General features: G+C 32.2%; 4 protein-coding genes and 1 pseudogene across 5 annotated transcripts; 1 reads left to right on the top strand and 4 right to left on the bottom strand.

Moving 5' to 3' along the window:
- Positions 1–486: 486 nt before the first annotated feature.
- Positions 487–2,297, bottom strand: LOC9313111. Of its 2 annotated transcripts, none has more exons than XM_002875333.2 (4): positions 1,938–2,288; positions 1,744–1,851; positions 890–954; positions 487–784 (listed from the first exon to the last, which is right to left on the bottom strand). In XM_002875333.2, the coding sequence occupies exons 1-4, from the start codon at positions 2,034–2,036 to the stop codon at positions 631–633; spliced, it is 426 nt and encodes a 141-aa protein (XP_002875379.1). In that variant the 5' UTR covers positions 2,037–2,288; the 3' UTR covers positions 487–630. The 2 variants fall into 2 exon arrangements, with proteins under 2 accessions (XP_002875379.1, XP_020881210.1); XM_021025551.1 differs by having other exon boundaries at positions 502–760; positions 1,938–2,297.
- Positions 2,298–2,371: 74 nt separating this feature from the next.
- On the top strand, positions 2,372–6,714 carry LOC9311447 (glycosyltransferase family 92 protein RCOM_0530710). The gene is made up of 8 exons (XM_021025552.1): positions 2,372–2,999; positions 3,071–4,605; positions 4,995–5,281; positions 5,357–5,427; positions 5,510–5,673; positions 5,764–5,813; positions 5,894–5,968; positions 6,046–6,714. Exons 1-8 carry the CDS (start codon positions 2,870–2,872, stop codon positions 6,485–6,487), a joined length of 2,754 nt encoding a protein of 917 aa, XP_020881211.1. The 5' UTR covers positions 2,372–2,869; the 3' UTR covers positions 6,488–6,714.
- Positions 6,715–7,132: 418 nt separating this feature from the next.
- Positions 7,133–7,961, bottom strand: LOC9311446 (S-protein homolog 16). Its single transcript, XM_002875332.2, has one exon. It carries the CDS (start codon positions 7,566–7,568, stop codon positions 7,158–7,160), a length of 411 nt encoding a protein of 136 aa, XP_002875378.2. The 5' UTR covers positions 7,569–7,961; the 3' UTR covers positions 7,133–7,157.
- Positions 7,962–12,046: 4,085 nt separating this feature from the next.
- On the bottom strand, positions 12,047–12,560 carry LOC110228661 (annotated as a pseudogene).
- A 991-nt stretch (positions 12,561–13,551) lies between these two features.
- LOC9313110 (S-protein homolog 16) lies at positions 13,552–14,125 on the bottom strand. Its single transcript, XM_002875331.2, has one exon. The coding sequence runs from the start codon at positions 14,038–14,040 to the stop codon at positions 13,672–13,674; it is 369 nt and encodes a 122-aa protein (XP_002875377.1). The 5' UTR covers positions 14,041–14,125; the 3' UTR covers positions 13,552–13,671.
- Between the last annotated feature and the right edge of the window lie 10,698 nt (positions 14,126–24,823).

The following is a 24,823-nucleotide window of genomic DNA, read 5'->3' as shown; positions in this document are numbered from 1 at the left end:
AGTTAAGGGCTGAAAAATCAGCCAACCCATAAATAAAGGCAAACAACAACATCAAAAAGCAATAGGGAAATTGTTAAAAATACGGTGTGCCCCTTTTCAAAAATGCCCCTTTTAGATGTCCATTTTTAAAAATGACATTTTTTAAATCTGAAATTTTTATAAAGTTTTATTAGGTTTATAAGGTACTTATGGATTATAACTACTACTTGAAGACTCGATCCAAGTATTTATAAGGTTTTATAAGGTGTTTTTAAAGGTTTTACAAGTTATTTTAAAGGATTTTTAAGGTTTTTCAAAGGTTTTACAAGATATTTTAAAGGTTTTTAAAGGTATTTAAAATGCATTTATAAGGTATTTATAAAGTATTTATAAGATTTTAGATACATAGAAATGTAGTTTGTGTATGTTTTAATAATATTACATACATATTTGGGTAAATCTTATATTTTTAAGAGCATTTTTTATAAGGTTTTAAAAAAGGGGTATTTTTGAAAAGTGGCATTGAAAAAGTGGCATTTTTGCAAAAGCCCCAAAGCAATAACCGTAACTTCGAAACAAGACTAGAAGATTCTCTGCACAAGAAGAATCTATCAAACACTGTGAACAAAGTAAACATTTTGATCATCAGAATCATCTGTTTCTTGAAGCAGGAGGTTCACGGCTGAGATTATGCTTTTGAAGAGTCTTGATATAGCTTCTCATCAGACCAAACTTATTACTCCCAAGCTCATAGAAATAATCCCATGGATATATCCCTGTTCTATGCAAGTCATCAAACACTAACCTGAATCCTCAAAAAAGATTTAGCCCCCAACCGCATTAAGTTATAAGTGAAATGAAATCTTTGTAAATGGCTAACTAATAATGACCTTGCGGGATTTGCAAGTACCTTACCCCGTAGTTTCCAACCGGTTCTGCAGACATGATTCCTACATACCGCCTTCCAGATATCACCTGATTGAGTAAACATGTTATTTAGGCCAAAGATAAACACATCAAGACTCAATGCAAAGAGTAAATAGTAAAAACTTAAAGAATGCAACTTTTTTCCGAAACAGTCTAGAATCTAAATACTGAATAGTCATGTAATTTATGGACTAGTACCATAAGACAAAAGAACAATAGTAAGACTCATTACTAAGATACTTAAGAGATTGCATCTTCAACCAAATCCTTACAGAAAAGTAATAGCCAAACGCAATGTCTCAAAGAAACAACACCACGACTCATTGCTAAACCATGTCTCCATCCAGTGTAACTATATCATTGACGTGGTTATACTTATACTTAAAAAGATTGCATCTTTGTTAAAACCCACCAAGGATCTACAAATGATCAGCCACTAGAACAGCAAACTAGTAGTCATAAGGTAGAGAAACAGCAGCATCATATATAGTTAACCGTAGCTTCATTTACATAATTCTCGTCTTAAGTTTCAACTTTCAAGTATCTGTTGTGACAAGAACAACAAACTAGTTCTCAATAATTTCACAGAGAGTTAAGCAAAATCCAAAGAGCCGCCAAACTAGAACCAAGCATAAGTTAGAGTAAGAACAACAAGCTAGTGGCCATAATTTTTAGCTGGACCAAAAACAACAAGCCAAAATAAACAAAAGCAGCATCCAATGCTTAATCTAGTCTCATAGCTACCTATCACATTATTGAAATTAGACTGCCTAAAGATGAGCTAAGACAAGATATCAAAACTCTATAACCTCACAAAACAATTATTGACTAAATTACCCTTTCACCACCGATTGATCTGACTTTTCCATCAGCAGCTGGACTATGAATCCTCAAAAACTCTGATGAAAAATTGAACTTTGTTCCATCTGAATACTCTACCTCAACCTTCAAAACAATATTCAACAAATCAGATTCAATTTCCAAAAATTTCTGATCGCCATGGAACATAAGAAGAAACAACGAAGCTTTACGTGTTTGGGAGATACAATAGAGAATCCGGCGAGTTTGGAAACAGTAACATCACTTTTTCCATGGATTCGCCGGCTTATCACTCTCGTAATCGCCCACATTTCTTTTTCCGACGATCGCCGGAGACGATGACTTTTAGGCTTCTAGCTCTAAAGTCTAAACGTAGTTTATTGGGCCTAATTCAAAAGCCATTGGGTTTGGTTATATTTATTTTCTACTAAAATTTAAAAACGGCGTCCGACTTCTGCAACTAGTAGTTATTAACTACTGGTCTAACTTTAGTCAAAGGTAAAGCAAAATCACGCCTCAAACGGAAAATCAAAGACAAAAAATAATTAAGACTACCTAATAAATTCATAAAAGCTGTGAAGAAATTACAACATGAAAAAATAACACGCAAAGTATCCGATTTTTTTTTTTTTTTTTTTTTTTGTGACATAACTACATAATTTTTTTTTTCATTTTTTGTATTAAACTACTATTCAACGTCAAAGAAAGTGAAGTAAACGAAAACCGTCAACAAAAGTAAATTCGTACCTTAAAAAAGCAAATAAATATGTGATTGGAGACCAATAGTTGTTTTATTAGTGAGCCGTCTTTTTTTCTCCTTCTCCAAGTTCGTAAATCGTAACTTTTTTTTTTTTTTTTCATATTCTTCATAGGTCAGGTCGTCAGGAATAACAAAAAAAAGTAAAATTCCTTATTATTTTACTTTTTTTCTTCTTCTTAATTGAGAAACAACAAAAAGAAGGAATTACGTAATTCAAAACTCTTATCATCATCCAAACAGAAACTTTGACTGGAAAAGAATTAGAGAAGTTGAAAAAGAAAAATCTTTACTTTTTCTTTTGTTGTTACTGAAACTAAAATTGGAACAGAGTTTCTTTCTCTAATTCATCGACGGCCAACGCCGGCGATTTCGGCGGCGTAGGAGATGAAAGTTCGTAGAAAACTTAGTGGTGGTTGCGGCGGAGACGTCGTTGTTTCATGGCGGACTTTCTTTTGGTTCGTGATTCTGTTTGTCTTCTCCTTCGTTCTCTTCTCCACCATGTTTATCTTTAAAGGTAAATTTTAGACCCGAACCGTTATTTTTTCTTTCTTATTATCATCAGAAACTGAAATTAGATTTTAGCAGGGAAGTTTCGTCCGGTGGTTCGTTCGACGATAAGCTTCTCAACGGCTGTTACGGCGAGGGCGGTTCTCGGCGAGTCTATATCGTCTTCTCCGGCGGTTACGATTCGTGAAGCGGTGAAATTACCTGAACAAACACTGGTTTTCCTAAAATACCCTCAGTCTCTTCGGTTATTTACAAAAAACGATCTCATTTGCGTTTTCTCCGGTTCGTCGAAGCTACGGAAAGTATATCCGACGGCTGTGGACAGAGACAAATTCGGAGGTCAGATCGTACGGTGTCCTGAAACGCCACGTGGCTACACCATATCGCTTGCTGTTTCGAGATGGACGACGGATGATCATCTCCCGGCTGGGCCAACTCACCGGTGGGATTGGCTGGTTTACGACGCCGTGATCGACTACGATAACTCTACGGTGGTTTTTGTCAAGGGTCTTAATCTACGGCCAGGAAGAGTTGCTGACGTGTCGAGATATGAGTGCGTGTACGGCTGGGATTTCGCGAAACATAATCGGTTAATTAGATCAGATGTTATCTCAGCGGCTCAGGAGATTGTACGGTGTAGAACACCGTTAGCTGTGTTAGACGGCCCAAAATCGGCCCGTGGGCCTGTCAAAGTCTCGGTTAGAATTAAAGGAGGAACCGGTATGCTTCCTTCTATCGCTCAACCGGTTCGGATCATTAACCCGCCGCGAAAGAAACCGTTTCAAATGTGCGTTTGCACTATGACGCGAAACGCTGCCGCGGTTTTGAGAGAGTGGGTGATGTACCACGCCGGAATCGGCGTTCAACGGTGGTTCATATACGATAACAACAGCGATGACGACATAATCGCCGAGATCGAGAATCTCGAAAGACGCGGTTACAACATCTCGAGACATTTCTGGCCGTGGATTAAAACTCAGGAAGCTGGATTCTCCAATTGTGCGATCCGTGCAAAGAGCGATTGCGATTGGATCGCGTTTATTGACGTCGACGAGTTCTTCTACATCCCCTCCGGTGAATCCCTAACTTCCGTCATCAAAAATTACACTAGCTCCGATTCGATTGGTGAAATTCGAACGCCGTGCCATAGTTTTGGACCGTCGGGTTTGAGATCTCGGCCACGGGATGGAGTCACGGCGGGATACACTTGCCGTGTGGTGTTACCGGAGAGACACAAGAGCATAATCCGGCCGGAAGCGATGAACGCGACGCTGATAAACGTCGTTCACCATTTTCACCTCAGAGATGGGTTCACGTTTGCTGACATGGATAAGGATATAATGGTAATTAACCATTACAAATATCAAGTCTGGGAAGTTTTCAAGGAGAAGTTTTATCGGAGAGTCGCGACTTATGTAGCGGATTGGCAAAACGAAGAGAATGTCGGGTCGAGAGATCGGGCACCCGGTTTAGGAACCCGACCCGTTGAACCATCTGATTGGGCTGAGAGATTCTGTGAGGTGAATGATACGGGGCTTAGAGATCAGGTGTTCGAGAAGTTCAAAGACAATAAAACGCAGCGTTTAATGTGGGAAAAAGCGGTAGACGACAATGTTAGATTTAAAAAGGGCTCTTTGGCCCATTATAGAATAGCTCGAAAGATTAAAAAACAGATTAATAAAGCCCATTAGCCATAATTTTGCTTCTTTTTTTTTTGAATTCTACAGTGGAATTTCTTCCGGACGTGTCGGAATTTATTCTGTAATTTTGGTAGAAGTGGAGTCAATAAGGAAGATTAAATATTTGACAACAGAAAAAGGAAAACTATAACTAAAAATTCCAAAACTCTCAACAGGCCCAACAAAGGCCCAGTTACAAATTAGCCGTTTCGAGGAAATCAAGATTTTTTAAAAGATAATCCGACCGTTGGGAAAAATATTATCTTTCCCATTTTCTTTGTCTCTCTTTTCGGGAGCGTTCTCTGAAATCTCTCAAACCCTAGATCCAGAGAATGGTGAGTGAAACACCATCAAGAGTTACTAGTCGATCCAGAGATGGATCAAATGGATCGAAGGAAGTATCGATCGCGAGAGAGAAGAATGGTGAAAACGCAGAGATTTTCATCAGTCCGAGATTCAAATCTGCGGCGGCTATGGCGGGTTGGGATGAAGAAGATCTGATAATCGCTAGCTTTGTGGTTGAAGATACTCCTGAAAGAAGTTCTTCAAAGCGAAGGAGACGTTCCAATTTGTTGTTTAAATCAACTCCACCTTCAGGTTCTTCAAGAAGGTTCGTTGAATTTGTGAAATCTGGGAAATGGGTTTGTTGAAATTCGTTGAATTTTGAATCTTTTTTGGATTCCAGGAAGCAGAGTGTTAAACAAAGTCTTGTTGCGTTACCTGTTATTGATCTTGATGAAGTAATCAGACATGAAGGTATTTTTCGTTATTAATTGGGTTTAGGATTTATGAAATTAGATTAGTTTCGTTGAAGTTTTTGAATCTGTTGTGGTTGTAGAAGAGAAATCTGCAGAGAAGAAGAAAAAGAAGAGAGAGATGGAAACAGAAACACAAGACGAGAAGAAGAAAATAGATAAAGATGAGAAGAACTTGTCAGAGCAGAACCCAATTCCTGTTGTGCTTCCTTGCATAGATAAGCTTCGAGACGAATTGTCTTGCGCGGTATGTATCTGAATCTTGAGGCTGAGACTGTTCTGTTTTTTTCGCAATTCATTGATTCAGGGTTCTTGAACTTGAAATTTTTGCTTGCAGATTTGTCTTGAGATTTGCTTTGAACCCAGTACTACAACCTGTGGACACAGGTAGATTAACTACAACAACAGAGTTATCTTTGTATGGTGAATTTGGTACTGAATTGTTCAATTTTGGGTTTCTTCTGTAGCTTCTGCAAAAAGTGTTTGCGATCTGCGGCGGATAAGTGTGGAAGGAAATGCCCTAAATGCAGGCAACTAATAGGGTAAAGAGCATACAACTTTGATGAGTTTTGGATCAAAAGCTTCGAGATTTATCTAACTGTGTTATTTATCTATGCAGAAATGGAAGATATTGTACGGTTAATACGGTTCTTTGGAACACAATCCAGCTTTTGTTCCCTAAAGAAGTCGAAGCACAGAGAGCTGCTGCTGCTATCTTGAAAGGCAAGGAAACGCCGAGTCCTAGAAATCCTAATCAAAGGCTAAGAAGCAGAAACAGAGAAACTGCCTTGTTTCAAGAAAGGTTACAAAGAGAGGATATTTCGAGATTGCTTGTATCCGAAGAGAGAAGCGAGAGGAGCGAGAGAAGGAGGAGAAGCGCGAGTATGAGGTTGGATCAAGATAGGGATGCTGCATTAGCATTGCGGTTACAGCGGCAAGAGTTCGCATCAGCGTTTGGCGCAACGACGGCTGAAACTTCTTCTTCATCGGTTTCTACTCTGTCGCTAGCAAGAGCTAACCTGAGAGCTATGGCGTCAAGAGCTGTTCGCAGGCAAGGATGATATGTGCTCATCATCTTGAATGACATTCATCATCATCTTTAGCCTGAATCTGCCTCGGATCAAGGCAATTTACACATTGTACAACTACATTATTATTCAGTTCCTTATTCGTGACATTTCCTTAGAAATCCATAGTCTGATCATGAAGATTTTAGATTGTAATCGATCGTTAACATGGAACATTTGTTGGTAATGATGACAGAGATGAGAATGTGAGAGATTGAAAATCGGAAGACAAACTAAATTAGGTTAACTTGTGTTTTTATAATAACTTGCGTGTCAAAATTAGGTTAAAAAGTGATTAAGTCCCACATCGGTAATTATCAAAGATACATTCCATACAATCTAATATAAAACGTACAACTGATTCTGTATGGTGGTTCTTCTTGTTGTGATGGGTCTGGTAAGATCAAATGATTAAAGATACATTCCATAGATAGAAGTTCTATTAGCCCAAGCTTCATTACCAATTGACAATTTTTATTTTTTACTTTGATAAATGATAATACTTGAGATCAATATAATAATTTATCAATATATAATATTTTTTTTACTTTTAAATCATAATACAACTTGAGAAGATTTTTTTCTTATACATATATAATTTTCTTTTGTTTTTAAATCATAAGAAAACTCTTCTTTTTTATTCTTAGGTAGCTTGTTAACAATTTTAATATATCCAATCATACTCTTTATGCATCCAAACCGCGTTATAAACATACTCGCCAGCTTCTTTCTTTAAATAGATCCCATTTTCTCTTGCTCTCCAATCCCATAGGCCTCCTTGATCTGCCATAGCGAAAAGCTTGAATGCTGTAAAGTTCTGATAGTGCCTATAGTTAGGACCTTGTCTCAAAGTACACATAAAACGCGTTGTATGCCAAAAGTTTATATCGAAAAGATTTTCATAATGTTGTCCGATTGGTATTATGTTTGGACCTAATACGTCATCTTTGGAATAACACCTCATCCAGAGACGTTTCTTGTTTTTGAGTTCGTTCGAGATCCTAAATCCGCCGCCGGATACATGGTCTAGCATGCAAATGCTAAAAACAAATAGAAAGACTAATAATTTATTCATTTTTTTTTCTTACGTTTTGGTAGATGTTTAGATCTTTGGTTTTATAGATTTGGTTTCTGTTTTTCTGGTATTCTATATATACACATACATCTGAATTACTATTGTTGGCACAAGATTTCCTTCACTATTAGTATTTAGTTATAACATATACTAGATTGTAACTAAAACGTTTAAATTTTAAGATGTAGTATTTTTTTTGTAATATTGTTTGTTTTCAGTGTTTAAGAATATATAATTGTATTATTATTGTTAATTCTAAGATTTTGCCTGTAGTATACCGTCCCATATTAATACCGATTCAAACCCGTCTCACCATATAACCCCATCCGGTGAAATTAAACATCAATTTTTTTTTAATAATTCGTTTATTTAAATGACATAATTCGAATCAATTTAAAAGTTTGCTTTTAAATGGTTCACTACTTCCCATAATATATATAGAGAATATTTCAAGTTATAGTTGTTTTGTTAATATTGTTTGTTTTGTTTAAAGTTTAAGATTGTATAATTGTATTTTGATTGTTAATTTAGGATTTCACCCATGGTATACCGTCCCGTATTAATATCGACACAAACTCATTCCACTATATAACTCCGTCCCATGAAATTAAACATCATTTAGTTATTTTTCTTATTATTATAATACTTTTGTTTAAAAGACATATAATTCGAGTCAATTTAAATGTTTGCTTTTATATGGTTTTCATAATATATATATATATATATATAATTTATATAGAGTTTCAATATTATTAATATTATAAACTTTTATATAATTTTAATATTATAAATACTAGGTTATGAACCCCCGCGATATCGCGGGGAACTCATTTTCAATAAATATATTTGATTGTGTTTATGTATTAAATTATTATGATGATATATTCAAATATATGTATAATTAACTATGTTTTAAAGTTATATCGTAAACATTTTCCAAAATGTTAAAACAATTTACGAAAAAAATATAAAAAGAAGAATTATGATTAAAAACACTTTTGGAACATTTTTTAGAATATAAAATTATTTATAAGTGACAAAATACCTAACGAAGAGTTATAATATAGAGATGAGAAATTCTAGCGGGTCAAAACTCAAAAATTTGGATGGAGTCGGTACTTAGAATGACTTGTGGGTGACAAAAAACTTCGCTCGAGAATTGGTGTTTTTTTGTTTGTCCACTGTTTTTTAAAATTAAAATTAAAATTTATTTTATTATATATATTCGAAAAAATATAAAATTTGATGACGTAAATTATATCTATAATAAAAAATAAATATTTACAAGATCTCATAAATTTATATTTATATTGATAAATTAACTGAGTAAAAAAACTTCTTCCTTAAATATTCATGTGACGAATTGGAATCATTGTTCATTTGACTCTTACCACATTTAAAACACCCAATCACAAGCGTCACATGAGGATGTCTTCTCATATTCGGACTTTGTAATAATGTTAACGCAACATCAATATTGCCTTGTATACAACCCATATATATTACCTTAAGATATAAACCATCATTGTTACCATATAAAATAGTTAAATAAAAAAATTCACTATATAATCTGTCCAATTCTAAGAAAAAAATTGTTGGTACCTTTATTAGAATTTTATATGTAAAGTTGATTAAAAATTCTCCATTTTTATAATCATTCCAAAAAACTTTGCTTAGATCAAGAATAAGAAGAATTATTTAATATTAAAATAATATATGTTTAGAAATAGCTTAGAGAATAAAGAATTTGGACCCATTTTATACATTATTTTTTTTGGATTTATCATGAAACAAATAATCTAAGGTTAAAGAACAAAAATTTTAGAAATACTTAGAAAGAAGGACAAATATATAGAGTTCAAAAGTCATGAACATTTAATAGACAACTATTCATCCAAAAAGTTGTGAAGGAAAAATGTAATGAAATATAGTGAAGAGACGTATTTAGATGAATAGATGCAACTATAAAGATACAAAGGTAAACTGAAAAATACAACTATAATTGAACAAATAGAACTGTCCCAAAATATAACTGTCAATATTTTAATGAAAAGATGCGAGAAAAAAACACAATTTAGAAAAAATAACCGTCAATATTTAAATGGAAAGTAGTGATAAAAAGATACAAACGAAAAAAGTAACCGTGAATATTTTAACAGAAAGTTGTGATAAAAAGACACAACCAAAAAAATAACCGTCAACAAAAGAAGTAACCGTTAATATTTTAACGAAAAGTTGCAATAAAAAGACACAGCCGGGAAAAAATAACCATCAATATTTTAAAGAAAAGTTGCGATAAAAAGACAAAACAAAAAATAGTAACCGTCAATATTTTAACGAAAAGTTACGATAAAAGACACAACCGAAAAATACCGTCAACGAAAAAAGTAACCGTCAATATTTTAATGAAGAGTTGCGATAAGAAGACTCAAACGAAAAACAGTAACCGTCAACTTTTTAACAGGAAGTTGCGAATTGCGATAAAAAGACACAACCGAGAAAAAATAACCGTCAATATTTAAACAAAAAATTGCGATAAAAAGACACAACCGAAAAAAATATGTCAATATTTTAAAGGAGAATTGCGATAAAAAAGACACAAATATAAACAGTAACCGTCAATATTTTATCGTAAAGTTACGATAAAAAGACACAACCAAAAATAACCGTCAATATTTTAAAGAAAACTTACGATAACAAAACACAACCGAAAAAATAACCGTCAATACTTTAACGGAAAGTTGCGAAAAAAGATACAAACGAAAAAGTAACTGTCAATATTTTAACGCAAAGTTACGATAAAAATACACAACCGAAAAAATATCCGTCAACGAAAAAGTAACCGTCAATATTTCAACGAAAAGTTACAATAAAAAACACAACCGAAAAAAATGACCATCAATATTTTAACAAAGAGTTGCGATAAAAAGACACAACCGAGAAAAAATTACTGTCAAAATATTTTAACGAAGAGTTGAGATAAAAAACACACAAAAAAAATAACCGTCAATATTTTAACGGAAAGTTGCAATAAAAAGACATAAACGAAAAAAATAACCGTTGATATTTTTACGGAAAATTGCTATAAAAAGACACAAACAAAAAAGTAACCATAAATATTTTAGCGGAAAGTTACGATAAAAGATACAACCGAAAAATTATCCGTCAACGAAAAAAGTAACCGTCAATATTTTAACGAAAAAGTTGTAATAAAAAGACACAACTGAAAAAAATAACCGTCATAATTTTAACGAAGAGTTGCGATAAAAAAACACAAACGCAAAAAATAACCGCCAACTTTTATCGGAAAGTTGCGATAAAAACATATAACCGAAAAATCGTTAACAAAAAAGTAACCGTCAATATTTTAACGAAAAGTTGCAATAAAAATACACAACTGAAATAACCGTAAAAAATAACCGATTTATACGAAAAGTTGCGATAAAAAAACGCAACCGTTCAGATGTGCAAATGATATTTATTAGATTGCTATTATATATAGATTTTAAACGTTTTATAAAGAGTGATTAAGTCCCACACCTGGTAATTATCAAAGATACAATCTAATATAAAATGTACAACTGATTCTGTATGGTTGTCGTCAATTGGTGGCGCAACGACGGCTGAAACTTCTTCTTCATCGGTTTCTACTCCTTTTTGCTAGCAAGAGCTAACCTGCGAGCTATGGCGTCAAGAGCTATTCGCAGGCAAGGATGATATGAGATCATCATCTTTAGCCTGAATCTGCCTCGGATCTAGGCAACACATTGTATAACTACATTATTATTCAGTTCGTAATTCCTGAAATTTCTATAATCACCTAAGAAATCTATAGTCTGCTTTAACAGTATTAAGTTTGGAATTCGATCTTAGACGATCTCGCAAGTATTTATGTACTTTCCATAGTTCACTCGATAATAAGGAGATTTGCAGACAAGGTTATGAACATGGTAAACAAATTTCTTGAGATCAAATCTTCAAAACGTAGAAAGCTTGATCATGATGATTGTAATCGATCATTAACATGGAACATTTGTTGATGATAGAGACGAGAATGTGAGAGTTTGAAAATCGGAAGACAAACTATATTAGGTTAGGTTCACATAAAACCAAAAAAAAAAAAAAAACTATATTAGGTTAACTGTGTTTTTGTAATAACTTGTTTGACAAAAATAGGTTAAAGAGTTACTAAGTCTCACATCATTAGGTTTCAAAGATACAATCTAGTATAAAAGGTACAACTGATTCTGTATGATTGTCGTCAACTGATTCTAATATGCCGTTGGTTCTTCTTATGGTGATGGGTCTTGTAAGATCGAATGATTAAATATACACGCCATAGATAGAAGCATCAGCCCAAAGCTCATCACCAATTGACAATTTTTATGTTTTACTTTGATAAATGATAATACTTGAGAACAATATACTAATTTATTAATATATATATATATTATATATATATATGTATTTTACTTTCACATCATAATGTAACTTGAGAAGATTTTTTTCTTATACACATCTAATGTTCTTTTGTTTTTAAATCATAAGAAAACTTTATTATTATTATTAATTCATAGATAGCTTGTTAACAATTTTAATATATCCAATCATAGATTTTGTGCATATAAACCGGATTTTTAATATGCCGGCCACCTTCTTTCTTTAAATAGATCCCATCTTCTCTTGCTCTCCAATCCCATAAGCCTCCATGATCCTCTATAGTGAAAAGCTTGAATGCCGTAAAGTTTTTATAGTGTCTGTAGTTAGGAGTTAGGACCTTGTCTCAAAATACACATAAAACGAGTGGTACCCCGTAAGTTAGTGCCAAAATAATCTAAAAAAATGCCCTCTGATTGGTATTATATTTGGACCTAATACATCATCTTTGGAATAACACCTCATCCAGAGAAGTTTCTTGAATTTGAGCTCGTTTGCGATCCTGATTCCGGCCTTCTATACATTGCCAAACATGCAAAGGCTAAACACATATATATACACATATGTGGTAGATGTTTTTCATTTTTATGATATTTCATCATCATCTTTAGCCTGAATCTGCCACGGATCTAGGCAACACATTGTAAAACTACATTATTATTCAGTTCCTTATTTCTGGAATTTCTATAATCTCCTTAGAAATCTATAGTCTGCTCTAACAATATTAAGTTTGGAATTGATCTTAGCCAATCTCACAAGGATTTAGGTATTTTGCATAGTTCAATCGATAATAAGGAGATTTGCAGACAAAATTATGAACATGGTAAACAAATTGCTTTGGATCAAATATTCAAAACGTACAAAGCTTGATCTTGAAGATTGTAAACGATCGTTACCATGGAAAATTTGTTGGTGATGATGATGACAGTGACGAGAGTGTGAGAGTTTGAAAATCGGAAGACAAACTAAATTAGGTCAACTTGTATGTCAAAAATAGGTAAAATAGTTACTAATTCCCACATTGTAGTTATCAAAGATACAATCTAATATAAAAGGTACAACTGATTATGTATGGTTGTTGTCGTCAATTGGTGGGGAGATATAAGCTGGTGGTTCTTCTTGTTGTGATGGGTCTGGTACAGTGCCGGCCCGGTAAATTTGGGTGCCTTAAGCAAAATTAAAGCTATAAAAAAAAAATCTTTTAAATTAGATTTTTACCATTAAAAAGAATGTTGTAGTTGTCTCTAAAAGCCAACAATATTTTTAAAAAGCCCTACAAAAATATTGTATATAAGAAAATTTAACAAATTTTTAGGTAAAAAGGCCCTCAAATTTTGAGGCCCTAATCGGTGGCTTCAGTGGCTTGCCCTCTGCGCCGGCCCTGGTCTGGTGAGATCAAATGATTAAAGATACATTCCATAGATAGAAGCATTAGTCCAAGTCTCACTACCAATTGACAATTTTTTTTATTTTCGTTACTTATTAGTTGATAAATGAATACTTGAGATCAAGCTACTTTTTTTTTTCTTTTTGTCAATATATTGTATTTTTTTTTTAACTTTTCAATCATAATATAACTTGAGAAGATTTTTTTATCCATATATAAATTTTCCTGTTTTTAAATCATAATATATATATTTTATTCTTAGATAGAATGTTAACATTTTTAATTTATCCAATCAAACACTTTATGCATATAAACCGGGTTTAAAACTTGCTCGCTAGCTACTTTCTTTAAATAGATACCATTTTCTCTTGCTCTCCAATCCCATAAGCCTCCTTGATCAGCCATACTAAAAAGCTTGAATACTGTAAAGTTCTGATAGTGTTTATAATTAGGACCTTGTCTCAAAGTACACATAAAACGCGTTGTATGCCAAAAGTTAATATCGAAAAGATTTTCATAATGTTGTCCGATTGGTATTATGTCTGGACCTAATACGTCGTCTTTGGAATAACACCTCATCCAGAGACGTTTCTTGAATTTGAGTTCGTTCGAGATCCTGAATCCACCGCCGGATACATGGTCTAGCATGCAAATGCTAAAAACAAATAGAAAGACTAATATTTTTTTTCATTTTTTTCTTACGTTTTGGTAGATGTTTAGATCTTTGGTTGTGTTAACTTTTTTTTTTGTTTTGTTTCTGGTATTATATATATACACACATCTGTATTAATATTGTTGACATAAGATTTCCTTCAATATCAGTTCTAAGTTTTAACATATATGATATATGTGAAATGCATAATATGCAAGATATTATACTATTGGAATCCAAATTTGTTATAAAAATCATATTAGGTAAACATAAATCTATTAAAATTGAATTTTAAAGAAAAAGGATAAAATCAAGTAGCAATTACTGTATGTAAGATCAACTATAAGCCTCGAGAAAAAAACAAAATTTTAAGTTTTTTTCACAAACTACACTTGTTTATATTATTTTATTTTTATTATAGAAAGTCCGAAACTCAAATAGATTTATCTAAATAAATTTATTCTCTAAATTATAATAGTATTATGCTTCAATGTCTTTTACTTTTTGCCATGGGACCATTGTATAGATCTATAATCTTTCGATTGTAACCTAGACCGTTTTCATTTTTAATGAAATATTTACATTCTTAGCAAACCAAATTTATAATATAGTTAAAAATTTTAATTTTAAGACTACGATTTATTTAATTTTAAATTTTGATTCAAATGATATAAATAATCAAACTTATGCTAACTTGATAGGCAAGGGAAACGCCGAGTCCTAGAATCACTAATCAAAGGCTAAAAAGCAGAAATAGAGAAACAACTTCGTTTCAAGAAAGGTTGCAAAGAGATGTTCTTTCGAGATTGCTTGTATCTGAAGAGAGAGAAGCGATTGGAGAGAGAGAACGAGGAGAAGCACGAGTATGAGGTTGGAACAAGATAGGGATGCTGCATTAACGTTGCGGTTGCAGCGACAGGAGTTAGCGTCAACATTTGGCATAACGACGGCTGAAACTTCTTCTCGGTCTCTAGCAAGAGCTAACCCCTGCTAGCTTGGTGCAATGAGCTGTTCGCAGGCAAGGATGATATGAAATCATCATCTTGAATGACATTCATCATCATCTTTAGCAAAAATCGTTGGTTTAACACATTGTAAAACTACATTATTATTCAGTACCTTATTCCTGAAATTTCTATAATCTTTTTAGAAATCCATAGTTTGCTTTAACAATATTACATGTTTGGAATTCAATTGTATATATTTTTTAAACCGCTTCGAGTAATTTTATTTTCTTAGAAATATACCCTAATTTTTTTCTTCTTCTCTCTATATCATTTCTTAAATGGACCATTGCCTCATTAAACGACTTGATGCCTACCAATTATTTTTAGGGGAAGAACCAGCTTGTTAAAAAAAGCTAGTCCAATCCGTGTGCAAGTTTGATCCAAGTGAGAGTTGAACGTTGTTAATGCTGAAGATGCAGTTATTTTGGTGTTCTGTACTAGTCGTCGAAGTAGTACAGAAAGTAATGCAAGAAGTGATTCAGGAAGAAGAGATGCATAACTGCTGATGGGGAGCTCGAGTACTTGGGTGTTGGAACCTTTGTCAAGGCATGAAAAGGAATATTATCTTTGGTTGAAGATAAAAGGAATTGAATAAGTAAAGAGGAAGTCTGCTTGAAGAGAAAAGGAAATTGGCAAAAAGGAAAATCTTTTCCTTATGGGATCACGAAACTTTCTCTTATGTGTGATTGGAAGAACTTGAGGCACAAGTTTCTGTTTGTTATATAAGGAGGACGTGACCTTATGAGAAAGGGGATTGGCAAGAGTAAAAATCCCAAAGAGATTCGATGTGAGAGATTGTGTGTGTGATCGTGTGCGACGTAGTTTCGCGGGTTAAGTACTTATGTGATCAAGCTTATTTGTGTGTTGGTATTGACGGTTCATATTGGAGAATCTTGGTGATCGTTGGGTTGGTTGGCGTGACGGTTCGTGTGTGGTGGTTGTTCCAGAGACTTGGAGAATTGAAGTCTAGACTCAGGGGGAGTTTAGCTCAGGGTTAGGTTATCCTGATTAAATCTAGGCTCAGGAGAGTTTAGTTAAGGGTAGAGATTTATCCTTAAGATTTCACGTTATAGAAGGGAGCGGTAAATCAAGAGGGTTGTGCTTGTTTTACGTGTTTGCGAATTGGTTGTAATTTGCTTTCTTGTTCTAGTGAAATCGAAATCTGGACTTGGTCCCGGAGAGTAGGAAAAACCGAACCTCGTTAACAAATTTTTTGTCTCGTTTACTTTCTGCAATTTATATCACCTCATCCGCACTTACAAATGCAAGTCGGAAAATATCACTGGGAACCGCGATGACCCCAAACAGAGGCATTTCTTATCTGAATTGAAAGATATTACCCGGCCTAATTAAAGATATGTACGTATGTTTAGTTTCTCTGCGTATTTCTTAAAAATTTGCTTATAAGGTTCTCTTGTGAATCAAAGTTTTTGCTTCTTTTTGTTGTTGTTAACACCTATATTTCGAAATCCCACCCATATTTCAAACTTAAATTTATCTAATACATTTTGTTAAACATCTTAATTTCTTCTTTAACTAAATATGGGATAATGCATGTAAAAACAAATTGTATGTAAATCTGCAGAACAGTGCCCGTATGTGGTAGTAGTACCACAGTGGTACGATCTTTAACGCTAGTAGTACAAAATAATTTGGCTCCACGTCCTTCTTTTCCTAAAGCATTCTTTTAATTAGTTCTTAAAACAAAACTAATTGACTTATTTAAAATATGTTTTGACAAACATAACATCGCTGGCATATATGTACATTAAATGTCGTCATAACGGCAACATAATGGCAAGACAAATTTCATAATACATAAATCTCGGCAACGAGAGTTTTGGGTCGTTTGTGCTACGATCATCTCATATGTCATAATGTTATAAAATATTGAATTGCAATTATGAGCACATTCTCCCGCCAATAAAATTACATACAGTACACAGAAAAAACATGTTCGAGATTTCCACATGTTTCAGTCGTGAAAAAAGGACAATAGATAAATTGTTAAATCCTCTATATAAACCTACTTTTAACAATCCCATTCTCATAACAAAAACACATCCGAATCTGATCTTACACTCATCGAACTCAATCGAAAGTTCGAAACGCAACGTTTTCAAAGAGACGTCCAACTAAAATGATGAAGAAGATCTTTGTTCAAATCAGTGTAGCTTGTCTAGTGTTGGCGTTGATGATTGCGATGGTCTCGGCTCAGGGACACGATGATCACGAGGGTCACGCTGATCACGATGGTCACGACCATGCACCGGCTAAATCACCAAACGCCGCTGTCATTGTTGCTGCTGATATGTTCACCGGCTTGGCCGCAGTCACCGTGGCTCTTGTGGCTGGCTACATCTACTGATGAGTTCATCATATATAAGTATTTTGTGAATTGTGATTCTTTTTCTTTTCATCTTCTTTGATATATTGTTGCCAAAGTCGTTTCTCTCTTAAGTTTTTCAATTTTTCTTTTGTGTGTTCATCAGAATGCTATGTAAACAAATTTCGTGTGATGTGTTTGTTTATGTTCGTACTAAAACCAAAATAATAATGTTGGAACGTTAATTATAAAAACCTCTTTATTACCCAATCAATCAATGTACAAGAACGTACATTTTAACTAGGGCTTACTATAGAGATCCTAAACTCTCCTATCTAGCCAAAAACTCTCACTCACAAAATGGTCTAAGACCCGTTTTTAAATCTCTCTTCTCTTCTACTATACCCCTCCCTATACAATATGTTATCTCCTCTAACTACTATTCTTCCTATCCAAGTATAGCTACTGGCCCATCATAATTAAGCTTTTAGCATCTTCTCTTCTTGCCAATTGATGACCTTTGACCCACAATTTGGCAAGTTCAGTCATCATGACACCTAAACGTACGGTTTGGCATACCTCGGTCATCTTGGCCCTCGAAACCTTGTGTTGGCATACCTCGATCATCACAATCTTTAAAACATGGTTCAATATACCTCGGTCATCATGACCTCCAAACCCACACTTAACACATTACAATTATCATGACCATCGATCTGTACCCACACTCATCACGTTCACTAACCTAGCTTAGCTATGATCAAGCAGTGCATTGCTAACAACTTTATTCAGCACTTACAATCTATTACTTAAAACCAATTTTCGTGGTTTAATCCTTCATTTATTAGTATTATATTCAAGACATTCCATAAATGATCAATTCATAATAATACAAAATCAACAGAATGACTTCAACTTCTCGGCTTGTTGTCAAAATAAAATCGGTACAATCTATTATTATTGCAATGGATGTGACAAACATTACCATAAAGAGTGTGTTGAGTCTCACCCTGTCTTTATATCCCCTTATCACCCCAAATATACTCTCCAGCTTCTCCAATATTTTGGTAAAAGGGAATGCCATTCTTGTGGCAAGAAAACTAACTATTTAGTTTACTATTCTTCTATTTGTGATCTTATTTTACATACTGTTTGTGCAAATAAACGGGAATTCCCCACTATAAATAATAAAAAAACACATCAGCATACACTCCACTATTTCCCTAGAAAAGCCTCACTTACATGCGATGTTTGTGGAATGGATGATAACAAAATTTGCTTCTATATATGTCATCAATGCAATTTTGTTGTCCATATAACTTGTGTCGGCTTACCACGCGTCATACAAATATCTCGTCACATTCACCGTCTCTTTTTTACTTCTTCTATTTCTCTTAGAATATGGTCATGCGGAGTTTGTCGTCAAAAGATTGATGGTAACTATGGGGAATACTCTTGCTTAAAAGGTTGTTCTTATGCAGTGCATTCTAAATGTGCGACGAAACATGATGTATGGGATGGGAAGGAATTGGAAAACCAACCCGAAAATGTATACGATAGTTTAAAATCGTATGTGGAGATAGGTGATGGGATTATAAGACATTTTAGTCATACACATCATAGCATGATTTTTGATGAAGATATCGGCAAAGCATATTTTGAAAAAAAGCATTGTGAGGCGTGCTCACTTCCTCTTGATGATGGTAGTATCTATAAATGTACGCAATGTGATTTTGTTCTCCATGAAACATGTGCACATCTTCCCCGCATAAAACAAAATATGGTGCATGCCCACCACTTTATTCTACAATGGGGTGAACATGTTTTCTTTTGTAAATCTTGTCATCGTTACTCGAACGGTTTCAGATATAACTGTTACGAAAAGTGTAGAATCAGTTTGGACATAAGGTGTGCTTCTCTATCTGAACCGGTCTATCATCAATCTCATCCACATCCTTTTTTCCTACTATATACTAGGAGAGCTAAGGAACCTTGTTCGATATGTGGAAAATTATCTTATCTACTTTTAAATTGTGTAGAATGTGTCTTTACTTTGTGCTTTTGGTGTGCCACTCTACCGTACAAGGTTAAGCACGAGGATGATGAACATTTTCTCACCCTATCTTATGCAAAAGATGCAATCTGCCCCTACTGGTGTGAAGTTTGTGAGGAAATGTTGGATCCAGAGAAAGGATATTATACATGCGGTAAATATGGTACCACGGTTCATATTCAATGTATAATAGGTAATGATCCATATATGAAGCCAGGACAAACATTCGTAGGCTATGCAGAGAAGATTGATATTATTCCAAACAATCGTCTCATTCGTCCCATTTGCACTCACTGCCAAAGACATTGTCAATACAAAATAATATTCAGAAAATATGGAAAGATATATTGTTCATACTCAGAAATTCTCGAACCACCTATGAGAAGGTGTATAAATATGATAATTTTGAATTACTTGTGATAGTACTTTTTTGATGTAATGCTTACTAATTAAAAGTTGGTGATTCTCTCATTGCAGGTTATTAAGGGCGGAATCACATGCAGATAAATATGGCGACTGAAAATACTAAGAAGATGGAGTTCCATTCTTGTGGATTACAGTTCAAAGACTAGCAATTCGATAGCTTGCAATTATGCTAAGATCAGATCTTTATGATATATATTAAACACATTTAGTATGTAAATGAATATATAGATTAATAAAAATGGAAAACCACTATATATGATATGTTCATTGTGTTAAAATGTTAAATATTTGATTAAGTTTATATGGTTGACAACATAACAAGTTTCAGAAACTTTTAAAGTGTTTACCATGTGAAAATTTGAAATGTTATTTCTTTCACATCAATCCCCTAAATCGTAAAATTTAAACCCTAATCCTAATATCCTAAAGTCGAAACTAAAAAACATTTAATTGCAAAATCTATACTCTAATCTTAATAATTAAACCAAGTAGACGTTTGATTCTCGTCGAAGCTTACCACTTTCTAACGTCAGTCTCTTTCTTTTCTCTTTCGTCTTTTTACACATGCCTAGCTCTCTCTCTTCAATCTTCAGGACATTTCTTCTGCAAAAATATGAAAGTGTTAGTTTTTAGTTGAAAAAATAAAATATTATATGAGCATATTAAATCTCAAAAAGGTAAGCTTTTTCTTCTTTTAAATTTTCGCCATACTTTTTTTTGTTATTTTTTCCGAAATTGTTAGAATCATTTTGTATAATATTAATAACCTAAAAATTCTTAAAACTTACAAACCAATCCTTGTTTTCAAAACTAAATATATATTTGTTAAATTTGACAGAGTTAACCAACTGACTTCCCGTCATTGCCCACCATGAACTATGAGTCGCTTTCAAATCTTCAAAATCTAATTAATATTTTGATTTATTTTGACGTTTTTTTATTTGAATATTTTGCAAGAAAAAGTATTTAGCTAATTGATGATGGATTATCTCTTCTGAAAGAGTCAAAACTATTACTTCCTGTTAAACTAATGTGAAAGTCAGAATGAAATATAATCGAGAATCGCTTTCTTGATAAGCCGGCGCTAAAGAAAAAACAAAAAAAAATCATATATATGAAATATCTGTTTAATAAATAATTCTTTTTAACATATCTTACATTCTCTGGTTTTCTAAGTGTCTCTATATAAACAAATCACTTTCAACAATCTAATTTCTACAACAAAACAAAGCACATCAAAATTTTTTTTTTTTTTTGTTAAGAGAAGCACATCAAAATCTTCTCTCAAAATGATGAAGATGTTTGTTCAGATGACGGGGGCTTGTCTGGTGCTGGCATTGGTGATTCCAGTGGTCTCCGCCCAATATGACTACGACAATACAGCGAAACCAAGTTCTGCTGTCACCGTTGCCACGGATATCTTCACCGGCTTGGCCATAGCCACCGTTGCTCTGATAGCTGGTTTCATCTACTGAAATTTCGTAAATTTCTAATTGTGTTTTAAGAGCTTAAAATGATTTTCTTGGTGAAAATACTGTAAGATTGACACAAATTTGTAATCTAATGGTTTGTGTTAATATTGCCGTGTAATTATTTAATATCCAAGTTCAATCCTGTATATCGTATGATGATGACCAATAAACTAAAAGATATAAACCATTAGATTCTATTATTTAGGGGATTCATTATCGGAGAAGAGATTTACGTTAACTCATTTGTTGTCAATTTGGTATACAATTAAAATTTCCCAATAAACCTAAGCAAATGTCCGATTAAAACATGCCAACATGGAACCTAAATCTCTCAACTAATGTACATAAATGCCTAAAACCAAATCATACAATATTTAATTTATTTAAGCAATCGAGATCCCCTTGTAAGATAAATAAACAGAGAACTACAAAACAACAACACAAGAATAACCAATGAAACCAACTTTAATAAATAATCTTATTCATGGAAGTTTGAAACCACAGCAAAACTCTCCTGGTTTCATTTCAAAAATCCCTAATCAAGCCACCTAACCGATTGAAAAATAAAACTCGGTCATTCATTCGAGCATTTCAGGTCAAGTTGCCATTTTCCGCTCATGGAAATGTTCTATCATTCGACGCTAAACAACTTAATTTCTTCTTTAACTAAATCTAGGATAATTCCTGTCTAAAAATTTGTATATAAATCCGCAGAACAGTGCCCGTGGTAGCAGTACCACGGTGGTACGGGCTTTAACCTAGTAGTACAAAATAATTTGGCTCCACGTTCTTCTTTGAAATAATTTGAATGGGTACCTTGCATATTAATAGAAATTTGAAAACTACACCATAATTTTAAAATATTTGAAACATACCTTATTTGTTTCCTAAAATGACATTTTTGCCCTTAATCACTAATTAAAAAATCAGAAAATAAAAATAAAATAAATTGATTAATTTGTTTTATAAACTATAAATATTAAACTTGTTCATATTTAGAAAAAAAAAACAAATACTCAAAATATTTTAGAGAAAATTTGTTTACGACCTTGTTCGTATTTTTTTTGTTATAGATATTTTGTTTTTAATTATTTAAGATAATGATTAGTATTTTCTTAATTTGTTTTAAATTAAGAAGATAAGTATATATTAAATATATTTATAAGGTACAAAAAAACTAAATTGAAATAAATTTATAAATTTTAAATATATAATAAAATATTATCTAGATTTATGGTTATTTAAATACAATATATTTCATTCATAGTAATTAAAAATATAATTATATAACTTAAATTAAATCGTTTGAATTATTAAATTATTATTTGAAAATTATAGACAAATAATAATTATCTAATTTTTTTATAAAAAAATCAGTAGTTCAAAAAGTCCACAATGAAAAATATCAATGAACCAAAATATAAATCGACTGTCTTAATATAAGTCGATAGAAAAAAAAATTAAGTCGATTAAAATAATATATAAGTCGACGGTTCAAAAAGTCTACTTTATTACTAAATCAACGGAAAATATAATAAATCTTCGAATAATAAATAAGTCTACGAAAAAATTTATAAAATCAACAATAATAATAAATAAGTCAACAGTTTAAAAAATCGTCTATGTAAAAAACCAATCAACAAAAATATAAGTCGAGTGTTTTAAAAGAAATCGATAAAAAATAAATTTAGTCGACGAAAATAAAATATAAGTCGTCAGTTGAAAAAATCGACCTTATTAATAAGTCAACGTAAAATGAAATAAGTCTATCATGAATAAGAAAGTCGACATAAAAAAGTTATTAATCGACGAACAAAAATATTAAGTCAATAGTTAAAAAAAATCGACTATGTTATTAAATCAACGAGCCAAAACATAAGTCGACTGTTTTAAAAAAAATCGAAGAGGCAAAAAATTAAGTCAACAAAAGTAAAAAATAAGTCGTTAGTTAAAAAAAGTCGATTTTATTAATCAATCAGCATAAAATGAAATAAGTCTACAGAAAAATATGGAGAATAAAATTTTATAAATTATATAATTTTAAATTATTTCTGTTTTTAATAAATTATGATTATAAATAATATTATCAACAATAATTTTTTTTATTTTTATTTATTCAAAATTTTAGATTAAGATTAAACTTTAAAGTAACCATTGTAAATAATTTTTTAAATATTTTTCCATAATTTTTTAATAAAATTAACTACCTTTTTAATAAAAATTTTAAAATATATCGTTAAAAATTAGTTTTAGATTTCATTTTATAATTTAAAATTAATATTTAAATAATATTTAAACTATTGTAAAGGGTATTATTGTCAATTTTTAACAAGAAAAGAGTAGTTTTCAAATTACTATAAAATTAGGTGAAATTTTAAAATTTCTTATTATATTTAGTATATTTATAAAAATCTTCTTCTTTTCCCAAAGGCCAAATCATTCTTTATTTAGTTCTTGAAAACAAAACTAATTGACTTATTTGAAATATTTTTTGACAAACATAACGGCACTGACGTATCTGTACATTGTATGCCGTCATAATGGCAAGGCAAATTTCATAATACCTAAACTTTGGCAACCTGAGTTTTGGGTCGTTTGTATTACGATATGATGTTACAATACAGTATAACCTCTATAAATTAATGCTCGATAAATTAATAAACACGATAAATTAATAAATTTTGCCGGTCCCGAGTCGGGCTTATGTAAAAATTAACTAAATTCGATAAGATAATAAGATAATAATGTTTTTTGAAATCCCTATATAAAAATATGGTCCCAATAATATCATAAATTAATAATCATGTAAATTTAAATATATATATATATATATATATATATATATATATATATATATAGTAGGGGTTATCATAAAAATAGCCAAAATTTACTTTAAGTTTTCAAATTTTAGAATATGCATCATTTTTGTTTTAATAATCGTATAGGTTTTTCAAATACAACTATAGATGTCATTATTTATAAATTTTAATTTCTGTATATCGTTTATATATGTAAACTCTATAATCTTTGTTATTCATTGTAAAAAAAAATTTGTTTTCTCTTCGAAATATCAAATGTTTAAGTCTAAAACTATAAAATTTATAACATCCAAAACATTAATTTTATTTCGATCACATTGTTTTCCTCATTTTTTAAAAAAAAAAATTCAACAATGAAAACAAAACTTTTTATAAATTAATAAATATTAATTTACACTATAAATTAATATTTATTAATTTATAGATAAATTAATATCATTATAAATTAATAAAATATCATGGTCCCAAAATTATTAATTTATAGAGGTTTAACTGTATATTGAATTGCAATTATGACCACATCCACCTCTTAGTCAGCAATCAGAGATACTAGGTCTGGGCGTTTGTGTAATACCCTGGTTTCAGGATTATGGTGGTGCATGCGGTGAGGTTTAAAAGAATTGATTTGGCCACCTATGTCACCAAATTGAACTTATCTTTTCGGTCAACCGTCCTG

The sequence above is a fragment of the Arabidopsis lyrata genome (assembly GCF_000004255.2).
Source record: "Arabidopsis lyrata subsp. lyrata unplaced genomic scaffold ARALYscaffold_5, whole genome shotgun sequence".
Classification (NCBI taxonomy): domain Eukaryota; kingdom Viridiplantae; phylum Streptophyta; class Magnoliopsida; order Brassicales; family Brassicaceae; genus Arabidopsis; species Arabidopsis lyrata.
This window is presented reverse-complemented; position numbering and strand designations above follow the sequence as displayed.

What these genes read in the sequence shown, in the direction of transcription:
- LOC9313111 (XM_002875333.2), bottom strand. Translation starts at nt 2,036, where the DNA reads ATGTGGGCGATTACGAGAGTGATAAGCCGGCGAATCCATGGAAAAAGT. An exon ending in CTATTGTATCTCCCAAACAC is followed by an intron (nt 1,852 to 1,937) that starts GTAAAGCTTCGT and finishes ATTGTTTTGAAG; the next exon opens with GTTGAGGTAGAGTATTCAGA. An exon ending in GTTGGAAACTACGGGGTAAG is followed by an intron (nt 785 to 889) that starts GTACTTGCAAAT and finishes TTGAGGATTCAG; the next exon opens with GTTAGTGTTTGATGACTTGC.
- LOC9311447 (XM_021025552.1), top strand. Translation starts at nt 2,870, where the DNA reads ATGAAAGTTCGTAGAAAACTTAGTGGTGGTTGCGGCGGAGACGTCGTT. An exon ending in CACCATGTTTATCTTTAAAG is followed by an intron (nt 3,000 to 3,070) that starts GTAAATTTTAGA and finishes AGATTTTAGCAG; the next exon opens with GGAAGTTTCGTCCGGTGGTT. An exon ending in CCTTCAGGTTCTTCAAGAAG is followed by an intron (nt 5,282 to 5,356) that starts GTTCGTTGAATT and finishes TTTGGATTCCAG; the next exon opens with GAAGCAGAGTGTTAAACAAA.
- LOC9311446 (XM_002875332.2), bottom strand. Translation starts at nt 7,568, where the DNA reads ATGAATAAATTATTAGTCTTTCTATTTGTTTTTAGCATTTGCATGCTA.
- LOC9313110 (XM_002875331.2), bottom strand. Translation starts at nt 14,040, where the DNA reads ATGCTAGACCATGTATCCGGCGGTGGATTCAGGATCTCGAACGAACTC.